The sequence below is a fragment of the Ranitomeya imitator genome, chromosome 7 (assembly GCF_032444005.1).
Source record: "Ranitomeya imitator isolate aRanImi1 chromosome 7, aRanImi1.pri, whole genome shotgun sequence".
Classification (NCBI taxonomy): domain Eukaryota; kingdom Metazoa; phylum Chordata; class Amphibia; order Anura; family Dendrobatidae; genus Ranitomeya; species Ranitomeya imitator.
Genome location: NC_091288.1, coordinates 10,917,775 through 10,937,198, shown reverse-complemented (window position 1 = coordinate 10,937,198; position 19,424 = coordinate 10,917,775). Strand labels below are relative to the sequence as shown.

Sequence of the window (19,424 nt, the reverse complement as noted above, 5' to 3'; positions counted from 1 at the left end):
GTCTGGATACACATGATGAGAGCATTATACTGCCTCTGTACAAATCCCTAGTTAGACCGCACATGGAGTACTGTGTCCAGTTTTGGGCACCGGTGCTCAGGAAGGATATAATGGAACTAGAGAGAGTACAAAGGAGGGCAACAAAATTAATAAAGGGGATGGGAGAACTACAATACCCAGATAGATTAGCGAAATTAGGATTATTTAGTCTAGAAAAAAGACGACTGAGGGGCGATCTAATAACCATGTATAAGTATATAAGGGGACAATACAAATATCTCGCTGAGGATCTGTTTATACCAAGGAAGGTGACGGGCACAAGGGGGCATTCTTTGCGTCTGGAGGAGAGAAGGTTTTTCCACCAACATAGAAGAGGATTCTTTACTGTTAGGGCAGTGAGAATCTGGAATTGCTTGCCTGAGGAGGTGGTGATGGCGAACTCAGTCGAGGGGTTCAAGAGGGGCCTGGATGTCTTCCTGGAGCAGAACAATATTGTATCATACAATTATTAGGTTCTGTAGAAGGACGTAGATCTGTGACCGAATATAGGCTGAACTGGATGGACACATGGCTTTTTTCGGCCTTACTAACTATGTTACTATGTTACTATGTGGTGGTAGTGTGATGGTCTGGGGCAGTTTTGCTGCTTCAGGACCTGGAAGACTTGCTGTGGTAAATGGAGCTATGAATTCTGCTGGCTACCAAAAAATCCTGAAGCAGAATGTCCGTCCATCTGTTTGTGACCTGAAGCTAAAGTGCACTTGTGTTATGCAGCAGGACAATGATCCAAAACACACCAGCAAGTCCACCTGTGAATAGCTTAAGAAATGCAAAATTAAGACTTTAGAGTGGCCTAGTCAAAGCCTTGACCTTAAAGGGAACCTGTCACCTGAATTTGGCGGGACAGGTTTTGGGTCATATGGGCGGAGTTTTCGGGTGTTTGATTCACCCTTTCCTTACCCGCTGTCTGCATGCTGGCTGCAATATTGGATTGAAGTTCATTCTCTGTCCTCCGTAGTACATGCCTGCACAAGGCAAGATTGCTTTGCGCAGGCGTGTACTATGGAGGACAGAGAATGAACTTCAATCCAATATTGCAGCCAGCATGCAGCCAGCGGGTAAGGAAAGGGTGAATCAAACACCCGAAAACTCCGCCCATATGACCCAAAACCAGTCCCGCCAAATTCAGGTGACAGAGTCCCTTTAATCCGATTGAGATTATGTGGTATGACCATAAAAAGGCGGTTCATGCTCGGAAACCCTCCAATGTGGTTGAATTACAACAATTCTGCAAAGAGGAAAGGCCACAATTCCTCCAGAGCCTTGTATGAGACTCATTGTTAGTTTTCGCAAATGCTTGATTGCAGTTGTTCCTACTGATGGCGGCCCAACCAGTTATTAGGTTTAGGGGGCAATCACTGTTTCACACAGGACCCTGCAGGTTTGGATTTCTTTTTCACTTAATAATAAAGACCTTCGTTTATAAACTGCATATTGTGATTACTTGTGTTCTCTTTGTCTAATATTTACATTTGTTTAGTGATCTGAAACATGTAAGGCTATGTGCACACGTATAATGGGCCACTGCGGATTTTTCCGCAGCGGATTTGATAAATCTTCAGGGTAAAAACGCTGCGTTTTTGCTGCAGATTTACCGCGGTTTTTCTGCGGATTTCACTGCGGTTTTACAACTGCGGTTTTCTACAGGAGCAGCTGTAAAACCGCTGCGGAATCCGCAGAAAGAAGTGAAATGCTGCGAAATGTAAACTGCTGCGTTTCCGCGCGTTTTTCTCCGCAGCATGTGCACAGCGTTTTTTGTTTCCCGTAGGTTTACATTATAATGTAAACTCATGAGAAACTGCTGCGGATCCGCAGCATTTTCCGCATCGTGTGCACATAGCCTAAGTGTGGCAAACTTGCAAAGAATAGGAAATCAGGAAGGGGGTGAACAGTTTTTCACACGACTGTATATGGCATTACATTACGTCTGCTGCCGGGTGCCATTTACATTGCAAAGTTTGATTTGAGGCCCCGTCAGAAATCACAGATTTTTCTCATACGAAAAAATGGTCCAAGTGTCACCAGTGGTTTATATTAGATTTTCATCAGTCTTTGTTCTATTTTTCAGTTTTTACCATCAGAGTTTCATCGTTTTTTCTTGTATACAAAAAAAATAATCTGCTGGAGATTTTTCCAACTTCTCATATCAAACAATAAGTGATAACCAGACAGCACATGGCACACAAGTGCACTGCGATTTTGTATTCTTCCCGGACCCATAGACTTGCATTGGCGAGTTTGATCTGTGACTCAGTCCGGACCACTTGGTCAGCAGAAATGCACGGATTTGTGAACAGCCCCATAGAATATAATAGATACATGTTCTATCCATGAAAAACACCGACAGACGTCTGAACGAGACCTTACTTGACGCTAGTGAGTTGCTTTTGTGATTTCCGCCACAGCTTTCACATCCTGGCTTATATTTATAAATATAAGTCCCCCGATGATACATGGCGGCTACATTCCTCCTTTCACGTTGCTCTTCTTTCATTCCATTGCTGATAAATCATTTCATCCCATCTGTTAATACTGAAACACAAGGGAAATTTTTCCAGCAGCAAATAAACCAGATGATATCACAAATTGCTGCATTTTGTGAGATGTGCTAACAATTAAATCCCCGTCCCTGGTAGACATCTCGCTATTGTAAGTAACTTAGCGATGAACACTTGTCATGCAAGAAGTGATTCCATCCATTAAATTAAATTAGACTTCACACTGCGAGCGTGACGATCAGGATCAACACATCTGATCAGGATCAATGCAGACCTGGAAACGGCAAAATAAACCCATCTGTCCAAGAACGGCGAGCAATGCGCCATCACATACAAGGGCGAATCCACACACAGCAGATTCATTACTCAAATATCCATATATTAGAATAGAGATTCCAGAGATCCACGAACTGCAGGCAAAACACCGACATATGTAACGTCATCCTAAGAATTGGTGACATCGCTCATCTGACAATAGACTTCAGTTACCTAAACCCACCAATACTTGTACATAGGAGCAGTATTATAGTAGTTATATTCTTGTACATAGGGGCAGTATTATAGTAGTTATATTCTTGTACATAGGGGCAGTACTATAGTAGTTATATTCTTGTACATAGGGGCAGTACTATAGTAGTTATATTCTTGTACATAGGAGCAGTATTATAGTAGTTATATTCTTGTACATAGGAGCAGTATTATAGTAGTTATATTCTTGTATATAGGAGCAGTATTATAGTAGTTATATTCTTGTACATAGGGGCAGTATTATAGCAGTTATTCGTGTGCATAGGGGGCAGTATTATAGTAGTTATATTCTTGTACATAGGGGCAGTATTATAGTAGTTATATTCTTGTACATAGGAGCAGTATTATAGTAGTTATATTCTTGTATATAGGAGCAGTATTATAGTAGTTATATTCTTGTACATAGGAGGCAGTATTATAGTAGTTATAGTCTTGTATATAGGAGCAGTATTATAGTAGTGATATTCTTGTACATAGAGGCAGTATTATAGTAGTTATATTCTTGTACATAGGAGGCAGTATTATACTAGTTATATTCTTGTATATAGGAGCAGTATTATAGTAGTTATATTCTTGTACATAGGGGCAGTATTATAGTAGTTATATTCTTGTACATAGGAGCAGTATTATAGTAGTTATATTCTTGTACATAGGGGCAGTATTATAGTAGTTATATTCTTGTACATAGGAGCAGTATTATAGTAGTTATATTCTTGTACATAGGAGCAGTATTATAGTAGTTATACTCTTGTACATAGGAGCAGTATTATAGTAGTTATATTCTTGTACATAGGAGCAGTATTATAGTAGTTATATTCTTGTACATAGGGGCAGTATTATAGTAGTTATAATCTTGTACATAGGAGCAGTATTATAGCAGTTATATTCGTGTACATAGGAGCAGTATTATAGCAGTTATATTCTTGTACATAGGGGGCAGTATTATAGTAGCTATATTCTTGTACATAGGGGCAGTATTATAGCAGTTATATTCTTGTACATAGGGGCAGTATTATAGTAGTTATATTCTTGTACATAGGGGGCAGTATTATAGCAGTTATATTCTTGTACATGGGGCAGTATTATAGTAGTTATAATCTTGTACATAGGGGCAGTATTATAGCAGTTATATTTCTGTACATAGGAGCAGTATTATAGTACTTATATTCTTGTACATAGGGGCAGTATTATAGTAGTTATATTCTTGTACATAGGGGCAGTATTATAGTAGTTATATTCTTGCACATAGGGGCAGTATTATAGTAGTTATATTCTTGCACATATGGGGCAGTATTATAGTAGTTATATTCTTGTACATAGGAGCAGTATTATAGCAGTTATATTCTTGTACATGGGGACAGTATTATAGTAGTTATATTCTTGTACATAGCGGCAGTATTATAGCAGTTTTATTCGTGTACATAGGGGGCAGTATTATAGTAGTTATATTCGTGTACATAGGAGCAGTATTATAGTACTTATATTCTTGTACATAGGGGCAGTATTATAGTAGTTATATTCTTGTACATAGGGGGCAGTATTATAGCAGTTATATTCTTGTACATAGGGGGCAGTATTATAGCAGTTATATTCTTGTACATGGGGCAGTATTATAGTAGTTATAATCTTGTACATAGGGGCAGTATTATAGCAGTTATATTTCTGTACATAGGAGCAGTATTATAGTACTTATATTCTTGTACATAGGGGCAGTATTATAGTAGTTATATTCTTGTACATAGGGGCAGTATTATAGTAGTTATATTCTTGCACATAGGGGCAGTATTATAGTAGTTATATTCTTGCACATATGGGGCAGTATTATAGTAGTTATATTCTTGTACATAGGAGCAGTATTATAGCAGTTATATTCTTGTACATGGGGACAGTATTATAGTAGTTATATTCTTGTACATAGCGGCAGTATTATAGCAGTTTTATTCGTGTACATAGGGGGCAGTATTATAGTAGTTATATTCGTGTACATAGGAGCAGTATTATAGTACTTATATTCTTGTACATAGGGGCAGTATTATAGTAGTTATATTCTTGTACATAGGGGCAGTATTATAGTAGTTCTATTCTTGTACATAGGGGCAGTATTATAGTAGTTATATTCCTGTACATAGGGGCAGTATTATAGTAGTTCTATTCTTGTACATAGGGGGCAGTATTATAGTAGTTATATTCCTGTACATAGGGGCAGTATTATAGCAGTTATATTCTTGAACATAGGGGGCAGTATTATAGTAGTTATAATCTTGTACATAGGGGCAGTATTATAGTAGTTATATTCTTGCACATAGGGGCAGTATTATAGTAGTTATATTCTTGCACATAGGGGCAGTATTATAGTAGTTATATTCCTGTACATAGGGGCAGTATTATAGCAGTTATATTCTTGCACATAGGGGCAGTATTATAGTAGTTATATTCTTGCACATAGGGGCAGTATTATAGTAGTTATATTCTTGCACATAGGGGCAGTATTATAGTAGTTATATTCTTGTACATAGGGGCAGTATTATAGTAGTTATATTCTTGTATATAGGGGCAGTATTATAGTAGTTATATTCCTGTACATAGGGGCAGTATTATAGTAGTTATATTCTTGTACATAGGGGCAGTATTATAGTAGTTATATTCTTGTACATAGGAGCAGTATTGAAGTAGTTATATTCTTGTACATAGGGGCAGTATTATAGTAGTTATATTCTTGTACATAGGAGCAGTATTATGGTAGTTATATTCTTGCACATAGGGGCAGTATTATAGTAGTTATATTCTTGCACATAGGGGCAGTATTATAGTAGTTATATTCTTGCACATAGGGGCAGTATTATAGTAGTTATATTCTTGCACATAGGGGCAGTATTATATTAGTTATATTCTTGTACATAGGGGCAGTATTATGGTAGTTATATTCTTGTATATAGGGGCAGTATTATAGTAGTTATATTCTTGTACATAGGGGCAGTATTATAGTAGTTATATTCTTGCACATAGGGGCGGTATTATAGCAGTTATATTCGTGTACATAGGGGCAGTTGTAGTTTCCTGTGATTTCTGTTTTGTGCTGGTTATTTAGGTGTCACTGTAGGGTTTTCTGCTGTCTCTTCTTGGGTGTGTTGGGGATTTCTGTGTGTCCATATTCTGCACATATTATATAGCACAGTGGAGGAGGAAGGTGCTGGTTGCAGCCTGTGATCACAGCCATGTATCACACGTTGCAGCCTTTGTCCTGGAGCTGTAGTAAGGAGGGTCCTGGTGCCAGGATGACTTTGTGGCCACTACTCCAGTACTACAACCCCCTCCCTCCCAGGCCCTGCCCCCCACCCCCTCTTCCTGCGTCATTGCCCCCAGCGGGGTGACGTTGCAGACGGGGAGGGAGCTGTCCATAGAACATAGTGCTGAAACTGCAGCAACACTGACTGCCAGCACCGTGCCCAATGCAAACCCTGCACCCATCTCCTCCACCCTGCTCCCCACACACTGGTGCACTGCTGCCCCTGCCTCCTCAAGGAACACCAGCCATCCAGGAGCACACTGCCATCATCCTATTGTGCAGACACAGGACTGAGCCCTTGTACAAGAATCCTTCCTCTTCCATCCCAGGGAGGTAGCAACAGCAGCGGAGCCAACAGCAGACTCCACATCCTCAGCCTCGTGATCTGGAGCAGCACAAGTGGCAGCACCCTGGGCAGCGCTGGCATCATCGCATTCAGGGACTGCTCTGGACATGGTCGCCTGCCATGCCAACAACACACGGCAGCAGGGATGATCCTGAGCGGTGTGGGGGCTTCTTATTCCCTGGCAGCGAGGTGGGGTAGAGTGGTGGTCTATGCAGTATGACTGTTGCTCCCCTTTGGTTTTGGGGTGCTGGTGAGCTTGCTGCTGTGATGAATGGATGAACCAGATTTAGACATTAGGTTTTCTTCCGCTTCTTGGAATTCTGGGAAGTTTCGGGCTCTTTTTATGGGGGGCGTGCGGTCAGATCGCGTCTTTCAGTCTTAAAGATGTTAAGCAATTTACCCCTAATTCAGGACAATTAAGAAAACTTCTTGATTCCTGGTTTGAATTTAATGTGAAAGTTGATGAAGTTGGTTTTGATAATTGATGATTTTTTATTGTCACGGTGCACTTTTTACAGTCCTCCATAATATTCGCCATCCAATTAGGAAGTGAAGAGCCTTTGTTTGCATTCTCCCCCATTGTCTAAGGTGTTATTTTATACCAATGCCCCCTCTTTGTCGGTGTTGATTTACCCTTTCCAGGTGTTGGGAGTTTTACAATAGGTTTTTAGGAAGGGGACCTTCGTTTATACAGTGAGCACAACCCAAGATCAGAGCACACGTCTGACACTTTTCCCCCTTATATTTTGGAGTGTAAAGCCTGCACATGTTGAGAACCGTCCTGCTTTTGTGGTGCTGTGGATTATTGGGTCCAAGACAAATGTTGCGCCATCAGGGTCTCCTCAAGTGCCGATGCCGCATGCTTTTCAATGACTTGAAGGTCTTATTACTCCGGCGCCCTCCACAGACGCCTAGTTTGCCCATGAACAGCTCAGAATGTGAGGTGGGCGCCGGAGGGAGCTTGGCGGCCAACAATAATACATTGACAGCACTGGGGCGAGCCTGGAGGGTTCCAGCTGGGGGGACGACTACTCCAGAGGAGGACTGGTGTTACCCAGCTACAGCGCCTGGACTCCAGCACCAACCCATGTCCATGGTCAGTAGCAACTCTTCAGATGAGTTCTGCAAAGGAAAAGCCGAGGACAGGTTTTCTCTTGGCAGCTTGGACAGTGGGATGAGGACCCCTCTCTGCAGGATTTGCTTCCAAGGACCTGAACAGGTAAGCCTTGACTGTGTGGGCGACTCAGTACAATAGATGATTTTTAGCCCTAAAAACCCAACTGGTGGTTGTTATTATGGCTCCAAAATGTGGTATTGAGAGGTCGAGAGGAGAGGTGGGTAACGATCTACAGCAGTGTCAGCCCCATTGGCATTGTACTGGTGGCCATTAGCCTCTGTTCCTTGGAAGAACACCTTGAAAGCCATAATTTGTCAGCCCCATTGGCATTGTACTGGTGGCTATCAGCCTCTGTTCTTAGAAGAACTCCTTGAAAACCATAATTTGTCAGCCCTATTGGCATTGTACTGGTGGCCATCAGCCTCTGTTCTTAGAAGAACACCTTGAAAGCCATAATTTGTCAGCCCCATTGGCATTGTACTGGTGGCCATCTGCCTCTGTTCCTTAGAAGAACACCTTGAAAGCCATAATTTGTCAGCCCCATTGGCATTGTACTGGTGGCTATCAGCCTCTGTTCTTAGAAGAACTCCTTGAAAACCATAATTTGTCAGCCCCATTGGCATTGTACTGGTGGCCATCAGCCTCTGTTCTTAGAAGAACACCTTGAAAGCCATAATTTGTCAGCCCCATTGGCATTGTACTGGTGGCCATCAGCCTCTGTTCTTAGAAGAACACCTTGAAAACCATAATTTGTCAGCCCCATTGGCATTGTACTGGTGGCCATCGGCCTCTGTTCTTAGAAGAACACCTTGAAAACCATAATTTGTCAGCCCCATTGGCATTGTACTGGTGGCCATCAGCCTCTGCTCCTTAGAAGAACACCTTGAAAGCCATAATTTGTCAGCCCCATTGGCATTGTACTGGTGGCCATCAGCCTCTGTTCCTTAGCATTGAAAACCATCATTTGGGTTTATTGCGATGGAGATAACATTTTTATCACCTGCAGTGAATTAATAGTTTGCAATTTTTTTGGAGTTTGTCTCAACATGTTAAAAGTTTTGGGCCTGAGTCTATTGGACTCTGAAAGAACTGTCACTAAGGTGGTAGAGAACTTTTGGGTGTTCTGTTATTTTGCAGTGCTGCCTTGTGTTCCATGCTGCAGTAAGGCACGGGGTCCGGCTGCGGACCCTCCCTTTGGACTAAGCCTGTTTACCATCCATTGGTATGGACTTGATTGCTCCTGTAGTAGTTGTCCTGTATAATGGGCGCTGAGTTCCAGTGGTTTTCTCCACCTTCCCTTAGGGCAGCATACTCCTGCTTATGACTCCCAGTCTCCACCAGTATGGCAATGGAATAGGGTCATTCCACCATTTTTTTTTTCCTAGATGAAGATCTTTGCCTTCTGTTCCTATACTGGATGAGACCCTTTTATTTTTCGCCTTCCACGTTTTCTGTTGTATATAAGTGAATCTTCCTGTTTAACATTGTAATATACTTTCTATATGCCGTACTCTCTGCTTGCAGTCAGTGAATTACATTTTATTGTTTACATTCAAGGGCTGAAAACCTGATCTAGTTCGGCTCACACATGGTTCATTGCGTTTCAGCTGCTTTTCCAAGGAGTCCTGCAGTTTTGTGAGCAGGATGTGTCTGGGACAAGAATGATGTCCTTTGAATGTAAAAAAATGTGAGATATTGAAATACAAAGTATATGAGAACATTGCACAATGTCAAAATAAGATTAATATTGGGAAAAATGCTTTACATCTACAGTGTGTCTGATAACGTGCACCGATTATAATTTGTTTCACTTCTGTATATTTTTCAATATCTCGACATTTTGTTAGTAAACGTTCACATTCTTGTGTCTGACTATATGATGCCGTCCTGCTCACACAGCTGCTGGGTTTGTTATTAAGTATCAGTATCGGCAAAACTTTCACAAGAAAATTCTAACAACAATACAGAATAAGGCCTCATTCACACTTTTCACAATATTTTTGTGCCATTATTTGTATTTCCCAAAATCAGGAATGTCTCCAAAACACAGAACAAGTGTCAGTCTTTCAATTATAGTTTTTCTCTGGAAGTTGCACTTCTTACTTTGGCAAAGAAATACTGATGACAAAATACTGACGTGTGAATGAGGCCTAAAAATGGGCAGAAAGTTATATGTTCAGGTTTTACTATGACTGCTAGGAACAAAAGAAATGTATCTGTAGGATGTAAGAACGTATGGACCAGGTTTCCACATTGTGTAAATGCTGGGGGGTTTCTGCAGAAAATCTGCTGCGTTTAAGATCACGTTCCCTCGTTCAGTATTCGGTCAGTATTTCACATCAGTATTTGTAACCAGGAGGGTGATAAATACAGAAGTGCTGACGAGTTTCTATTATACCTCTCCTCTGATTGTTCCTCCTGGTTTTGGCTACAAATACTGATGTAAAATACTGACCAAATACTGATCGTGTGAACGTGGCCTAACTGTTCATGCGAAATGGATGTGGTTTTATGTAACCCCTCCTTTCAGGCTGTTTTCACATGTGGCGTGAATGCTGCATATTTTTTTTTATGTTCAGTACACCATAGCAATCTTCTCTGATTATTGCCCGCCTGCTGTGTTTTTCCTTCTATTTGAATCGTTTTTGGTACAGATTGGAAGCTCATTTTTAATGCATTTTTTTCTATGTACAGAAAAGGTTTATTTCCGCACTTAAAGACACTACTGCATTTTTTACATGCGGTGTTTCGGGATCCCCACGTGAACCTGTTCAGACTTGGTTTATTCTGTTCTGGTCACTTGTTTTTTGTAGTTTACTATTGGTGACTAGTCCGCCCATCACCATAAGAGCGTATGCAGACTCCAAAGCAAATCAGTCCGGGCATGGACCACAATGCAGGACTGGCCGCGACTCTCTCATATATATGAAGCTGGATTAGGAGACTTGCAGCAGTCTGTACGTTGCGGTCTGTGCTCATACCAAAATCAATGGACATCTGTAGAGCCCTCAGGCTGTTTTTAATTAATGCTGGATACTACCTGCCCCTTATATTTGTAGCTTTTATACTGGGAGAGACATTTCTGATAAATGCTGCTTTTGGGGTCCCATTAGAGAGGTCGTCTTGTCGTGACTGTTGGGCTCTCATGAATTAGCCAATTTGTGCTCTAAGTACCCCCATTATATACGGTACGTATATTTTATATAGCAGTAATTAGGTGTATATTTCATATATTCAATGATTGCAGACATCTTGCCGCTAACAGAGGCGGCTGTATTCTTTGGTTTGTGTATTCTGCAGCTATGTCTGCTTGCATTTGTTCACACCTGCTTTATTCTGTTAAAGGTGCTGGTTAGTTTTGTTTCGCCATAGAAGCCTATAGAGAAAAAAATGCACCAAATACGCACGGTTCTGCAGCCTCTTGAGACGCACGGTGGTCAGAAGTTTTCTTGAAATCGCATACTCTTTGCTTGGAGAGTTAAATGCATCAGATTTTCCGTTCACAAGAAAAACGCAGCATTTCCGCAACTTCGGAACATAACTATGGGCTTCTATGGGAAGCTCGAAAAAATGCACGCAAAAAACGCTGTTCCACTTTAATGCAGAAAAGATTTTAGGAGCGACGCTTTTTCTAGGTTGTGTGAGATGTAGTAACACGGCCCCAATCGTTGGACTCCAGTACAAGACGCACCCGTGGACTCCATGGTGCTATTATTAGAAGAGAACAGACGTGTGTTTCTAATCCTGGACAATCCCTTTAATGGGTTATTCGTAAATGCACAAGTTATACACTGTAAGATAGGGGATCACATATTGATCGGTGGAGGTCCTAGTGGTCGTGCCCCAGAGATCACTAAGTTATCATATCCTATGGAGTAACTTGTATTTTTGTAGCACACCATCTTTAATGGATCGGAGGAGCACATGCTCGGACTCCATTGTCTATTAAGGCGTATAATACAGACGACGATCACATCGCAGTGCACGGACTGGCTGGCGGCTCTCCTGAACAGTGTGTGACGGCATGTATTTCAGTAGTGTCGCTCGGGAGAGGAGAGCCGCCGGCTAATCCGTGCACTGCGATCGTCGTCCATGTTAGACAGTCGTCTGACTGCGTCCTTAGACTGTCAGAAATTGTCTAGCACTGATCTCTGCTTTCTCCAGCAGTCCCATAGACAATGAGTGGAGCCAAAGCCGCACATAGGCTCCTCAAGACAGGGTACTAGTCTCATTCTCGAGTTTACCGAGGGCCCGACAGCTGGAGTATAGGCCCTAATACCTCTATGGGGATGTTAGGACGGCGTCCCAAGGATTGGGTTAGAGAACTATGCCCACGAATAATTCAAACTGTGCGGTATTAGTGGGCACTGTATGGCGCTATTTGTATGTAAACCTTCAGTGTATATGTATCGGAGGGATAGGGGTCTTCTCAGCTTGTTTCCTAGGACCCCACTGTGACACCAGTAAGACTGTAGACTACGGGTTGTCACCGCCAGCCCTACGGCCCGATAGTCCAGCACGTTCCCCGCTCTCTAGACCATAGTCACATCATCTCTACTTATAAACTCGGCTCCGAAGTGTCAGCTATAAAGTGAACCAAATAAATAAGTGAGAACCTCTGCACACCACGGAGATGAATATTTCATCACATGTAGATCTCCAGCAGCGGGGACGCCCTCAATGCTGGAGAAGCTGGGAATGGCTCTGACTGCTGCATAACTACAAGTCCCAGCATGGCCCGCTGACTATTGCTGCAGTTTTGTCAATACCACAGAATCTAAGTTGCCCTGAAGTAATGAAACTAAAAATAAAACCGCAACTAAGCAAGTAATGCCGGGTCTGTGATCCCGCCAGCCAAGACAGCAATGGATAAAATGTACTCATAACACAACACTAAAAAACCAAGAATCCACAATCCACCTTGTCTGACTCTCAGGATATTGCTCTCTTCTTCCCCTTGCTTTACACTGCAGCTCTGCTTGTTCACATTGGCTCATTAGCTCAGCAGGAAATAATTGCATTGGAATTTGATATCAGGACAGACTGATTGTAAGGAGAAGGAAAAAGAGACCGCTGATCAGTAAATCAAGCAAAGCCCAAAGGTACAGATTTAGGAGAATTTCCAATTTCAAAGATAAATTATCCAATATAAGGGCTGACACTCATCAACGTAAATAAAATCAGTCTGATGTTCCTGAAAGATAGGACGAGTGTCATGTGAATACAATTTTTAGCAAGTAGCATCAGTCTGACAAGCGAATGCAATGCGTTTTTAACATCAGCTTTTGCATACATTAATTCTCAGTAATTTCAAGCTAGATTACTAAGTAACAAAACAATCTTATATAATAATAATAATCTTTATTTATATAGCGCCAACATATTCCGCAGCGCTTTACAGTTCAACAGTTTCAAACACAACAGTCATAAGTAACAACGTTAACAATACAATAATTAAAGCGAAATAAGCCGCCCCTGCTCGTGAGAGCTTACAATCTACAATGAGGAGGGGAGATACAAAGTACAGGTGTGTATTTACAATGATGTATTTACAATGATGGTCCAGCCATCTTCAGGGGGTGGGGGATAGATGGGGATAGTGAATGGGCCACACACAAACATAAAATGACTTTGATTAGTGAACGTGATAGGCCGCTCTGAACAAATGTGTTTTGAGCGAGCGCCTAAAACTATGCAAATTGTGGATGGTCCTAATATCTTGGGGTAGAGCATTCCAGAAGATTGGCGCAGCACGGGAGAAGTCTTGGAGTCGGGAGTGGGAGGTACGGATTAGTGCAGAGGTTAGTCGAAAGTAATTTGCAGAGCGCAGTGGTCTGTTAGGCCGATAGACAGAAATGAGTGAGGAGATGTATGGGGGGCCGCACTGTGAAGAGCTTTGTGGGTGAGAACAAGTACTTTGAATTGTATCCTGTAATGAATGGGCAGCCAGTGTAACGACTGGCGAAGAGCGGACGAGTCCGAGTAATGATTAGCCAGATGGACGACCCTGGCTGCCGCATTAAGGATGGACTGGAGAGGGGAAAGTCGAGTGAGGGGGAGGCCAATTAATAGAGCATTACAGTAGTCCAGGCGGGAGTGGATCAGGGCGACAGTGAGGGTTTTAGTTGTCTTCATGGTGAGAAAATATACAGATATAGCTAAATGAGTGGTAGATAGATACAGTAGATGGATAAATGTAATTGAGATATATGATCACTGCAGTGCATGTGCAACTAACTGTACATGTATTTAGCTAATAAAGAAATGGGGTGCCCAATATTTTTCTTTACCAGCTGAGGGAAAGATGACAGCTGAGGAGTGATGTTTATATTCTGGGAAGGGGGTAATAAACATGGAGCTTCCCAAACTATTAATATCAGTACACAGCTGTCAACTAATCCTTTACTGGTTATTACTGGTGCCCGCCCAAAAAATGTATTGGGATCCCCCTATATTTATAACCAGCAAAAGGTAGGGAGACAGCTGCAGCTGATGTTAATAGCCTAGGAAGGGGCCGTGGATATTGGCCTCCCCCCAGACTAAGAACATCAGCCCTCAGCAACCCCAGAAATGGCACTTCTGACATTTAACCTCTGCTCTTCCTTCTTCCTGGTGCGATGGCAAGTGGGATATTATTGGTGGGTTGATGTCAGCTATGTATTATCAGCTGACATCAAGCCCAGGGGTTAGTAATGGAGAGGTGTCTATAAGATGCCCCCATTACTAACCACATAATCAAATGTAATAAAGATGGGTGGTTTGGTGAGCAGTAGCATGATGCGACCTCTCAGTAAGCCAGCTGGAATACAGTGAGACAGGAGAGTGAGAACTCTCCTGCAGTGTCCAGTGCTGATGTGAGTAAGGTCACGAGAGTTCATAGCCAATGAACTCCGTTCACCTCACTGATGTCACCGCTCGCATCATGAGAATTTTCTCACGGTGCGAGCTGTGACGTGAGTAAGGTGACCACTGCTCGGCAAACCATCCGGATGTAGCAGAGCTGGAGTTCTTCGTGGGACAGCATCACACAGGGATTCTGTGTTCAGGTGAGGATGACTTTGTGTTTTTATTTTTATTTTGATATTAATAAATGGATAAAAGGAGGTCGGGGAGTGTTAATTTCTATTACAGAAAAATTAATCTGTGTTTGTCTTGATTACATTTGATTATGGGGTTAATAATGGTGGTGTCTTATAGACACCTCTCCATTACTAACCCCTAGGTGCGATGTCGGCTGACAATACAAAGCTGACAGCAAGCCCAGTACTATTACTCCACTTGACACAGCACCAGGGCAAGTGGGAAGAGCGAGGCTAAGCACCAGAATTGGCGCATATGATGGATGTGCCATTTCTGGGGCAGCTGAGGGCTAATGTTCTTATTCTGGGAGAGGGCCAATATCCATGGCTCCATCCTAGACTATTAATATCAGCCAGAGCTGTCTGCCTAGCCTTAGCTGGTCATTAATAATAGGGGGGCTCCATTTCATTTTGTGGGGGGATCGCCCCTTATTAATAACCAGTAAAGGCTAAGTAGACAGCTGTGAGCTGATAATAACAGCTTGGAATCACCATGTTTATTACCCCTTCCCTAGACTATAAACATTAGCCACCAGCTGTCAGCTTTCCCTCGGCTAGTCAAGAAAAATATGAGAGACCCCACTCCATTTCTTTATTTTATTCTGTCTATATATCTATACCATTCTGACAGTTCAGGTTGTGAATTTACTGTACTCAGCTGATGAAATATTGGGTTTCCTATGAGATGGGTGGATAAAAATCGCACGGCACATACATGGTTCGTGTGCCATTCGTTTTTTTTTTCTCTTGCTCATTCACTTGCATTGCCAAGTCTTGTCCGATATACAATGTCACTCGCAGCATGTTGCGATTTTTTTTTTCCTCAGTCGAATCCAATTTGAGAAAAAAAATCGCAGATGAACGCAGAATCATTGAAGAACACTAGTCAGAGTGCAATCTGATTTTTTTTTTTATCTGATTGCACTCGTCCGTTTTAAACGCAGATGAATATGAGCTCTAATCCTGATATTACACAAGTCAATGCAAACATTCCTCCTGTTACCCAATAATTTACTCTTGTGCTGATCTGGGGTCGCAGTGTTTTTTATTCTCTATTTACATCCAAAGCGGTTTGCCAACTCTTAACTGCGGTCTTTGGAGAAAAATTTGTGAAATGATGAGATTGTTGGAGTTTTGTGGCAGATCAGCTGCAGTAGTTTCCGTTATTGAGAATCAGTCCTATCCGGCGCCAGGAAGGGTTTAATTTGGCAAAAGTTTGGATTTTTTCAGGCCCCATTGAGATGAATTGGGAATGTCTGCAGTAAATCTGCGGTGTGTGAATATCATACATTGTGCCTCTTCTTCATTCCAGCCTCGTTGTACACTGCCCGTGCTACGCAGCGCCATGCCGATGATTCCCATTATACCTTACAGTCATCGTGTTATAGATCACGCACGTCTGACACCGCGCAGCTTGTAATAACAGTCGGAGAAGCGTTTTGATTATATCCAGACTTCCACAACCATCAAACGAGATGTATACAGGCTGTGTGTATACACAGATACAAGCACAGGTGTATCTACTGACTAATGGGACCCCCTGAGATCTGCAACTACAGCTCTCAGCATGCCCTCGTGGTCGGAGGCAGGATGATGTGTTCTGTCTCAGCTTGGCCAGAATTTTACATGATGAAACCTGAAACTTTTAGGATTACAATCCAAAACAAAACCCCCCTCCACAGCTCCTATGTGTCCTTTATTGCTGCTGTCCTCTTACATGGCAGATGGCGCCTTCAGGCACTAAGTCTGCCCCCATCATTGTTCCATTGCAGGAATGACTTTAGTCAATCACGTCTCATCTGGACTTGTGTACAACATGTACTGAATCTTTATAATCTAATTTTTTTCATCCTTCTTGATAATTTATATTTCAGTTCTTCACCATTTTCAAAATCTCTTCTTGCTGTCTGAGAAATAAACTAGTGTGAAACCCCAAATCCTGCAACAATGTATCTTTTCTTTTTATTTCTCAGCCTGAGACCGTTCTTTCCACCAAGTGCTCTGAAAAATGTGACTGTGTTTTTAAAAACTTGCAATTCATAAATCTGGCCTAAACCTAATTGGCATAGGCAACCATTACAAGGTTACACCCAACCTTTTAAAACTGGCAAGAGCTGTGTTAAATGGTTAAAACGTTAAAAAAAAACAAAAAAAAACTATTTTGCTCAAAAATAGAGTGTGACAAAGTTTGAAACATTTTGACAACAAAATACTTGCACAAACACTTGATAAACTCCTCCATGACACTTTGTAACAAACGTTTCACTGTGAGAGGCACAGAGGGTGCTGAGATACTAGCAGTAAGAGCAGATGGATCATTTGTGAATTTGCAGATCTATTGGGAAGTCCTACTGACAGGCATTCTGGTTTTGTGACAGTCGTGCATCCATGAGAGGTACAGAGGCGGCAGCGCTCCATGGTCGGTGGGGGCCGTCTTACAGATTTTGCCTTAGGGCCCCGGAGCTTTTACATTTTTCGGCTGTAACATTTTCCATGTTACATAATTAGAGCCGCCATAATACTGTTGCAGAAAGTCCATGGCAATCTGAGTGTAATTTGTGACTCGCCTCCCTCTGAGCTCTTCTGCCAAGACCCAAACTGCACCAGAGAGAGAAAAATCTTCTTATCTTGTGCCTAACGAATGGCTGTCAAGAAACAAACACTTAATATTTCAATATTTAATATTTCAAGAAAACGTGAAAGCTAAGCGCAGAGCTCGAGCCGAAGACGAAATCTCGTCCGGGCCCCAGACTCCTCCTGTGCAGCCAGTATACTCTACATAGTCTCTAGTGTCCGCCATATTTACTCCCCATGGTGCTGCTTTTCTGTCACCGGGACACTCGGCGACACCTCCTGTTCCTCTCATAGCTCCTCCTGGCAGCCGCTCGCCATGATAGAAGCCTTCTCACTGCACAGAAATAATTAAATGTCTCCTTGTAGAGAAGACGTCTCCAACGACAAAACTACAACCCTCAGTACTTTATCTGTGCATGCTGGGAGTTGTAGTTGTACAAAACCTAGAGAGCCACAGGTTAAGAGATCACAGTTGTAGAATGTGAGTAGAAATAGCCATCTTCTCCTCCAAGATCTAAGACATGGGGGTGGTTATATTCCTTACTGCCCTGGGAGTTGTTATACTTCTCCCACAATTAAAGGATTTTATCAACTTATTATCTACCCCAACAATAACCTTTAAATGAGTTGTCTGCCCCGAGGAAACTCTTATAGGAAACACTAGGGCGACCAGCAATTTATCACATTCCTTGGACTCACTTAAAATGGCGCAGACGCAGAGATGAGAGGTCGCCATAAACATTTGGCGCCACTTATCTCCATAGAAAACAATGATATTCAAGAAAATCAATCCAAAGGTGCATGTTTGGGTGGGATCTACAGCCGTTATTCAGATTAGATTGATATACCAAAAAGGTTTATGGGCCGCGTTAAACAACCTAATGACTTGATGAATTGACACTGATAGGACCTTCGGAGCCCCTTCATGATGTCCATGTGCCTTCATAAGTCATATGGCCAGTGGTTGCCCTCTTAATGAACCACTGTATTGCACTAGTCTCCATTGTGCCTGGCGGCCTCACCTCTGTCCCAATCCTGCATATAGATCGCGGTGGAGCAATGGAGCGTCATTGCAATGCACCTTGATGTTTTCAATGTTCCAGCGCAGCCTGTTATGCATTAGGATGACTCATGCCAAACACCAGCAATTAAATAACCGAAGCCGAGAAGCATTCAGAGGAGTTGTCCTGGAAAATATCACAATCCGCTCTCTGCTTTAGCAAATAAAAGGCACTTAATTATTAAAGGAAATGTTGAAACATAATTAAATTATTAATATTGTATCAAAATACAAAGAGACAAGGAGCACAGTCGTCACCTGTCAGCGTGGCACCTACTGGCGTCCCAAATGTATGTACTGGTCCGCCAATGATACATAGGTGATATATAAAGTGTGGTCCGCCACTGATACATACAGGACATATAAAGTGTAAGCCACCACTGATACATAATGCTTATACAAAGTATGATTCTGATTCATCACTGATACATATAGGATATATAAAGTGTAAGCCACCACTGATACATAATGCTTATACAAAGTATGATTCACCACTGATACATACAGGACATATAAAGTGTAAGCCACCACTGATACATAATGCTTATACAAAGTATGATTCACCACTGATACATACAGGACATATAAAGTGTAAGCCACCACTGATACATACAGGACATATAAAGTGTAAGCCACCACTGATACATACAGGACATATAAAGTGTAAGCCACCACTGATACATACAGGATACAGTGGGGGGAAAAAGTATTTAGTCAGCCACCAATTGTGCAAGTTCTCCCACTTAAAAAGATGAGAGCGGCCTGCAATTGACATCATAGGTCGACCACGACTATGTGAGTCAAAATGAGAAAACAAATCCAGAAAATCACATTGTCTGATTTGGTAAGATTTATTTTGCAAATTATGGTGGAAAA

General features: G+C 42.0%; 1 protein-coding gene across 1 annotated transcript in view; it reads left to right on the top strand.

Moving 5' to 3' along the window:
- Positions 1-6,462: 6,462 nt before the first annotated feature.
- Positions 6,463-19,424, top strand: part of MARCHF4 (membrane associated ring-CH-type finger 4) — a 102,144-nt gene continuing 89,182 nt past the window's right edge. Inside the window, exon 1 of the mRNA XM_069732684.1 lies at positions 6,463-7,937. Within this exon, the coding sequence (XP_069588785.1) occupies positions 7,485-7,937 (453 nt within the window). The 5' untranslated portion in view covers positions 6,463-7,484. The remainder of the gene's footprint in view (positions 7,938-19,424) is intronic.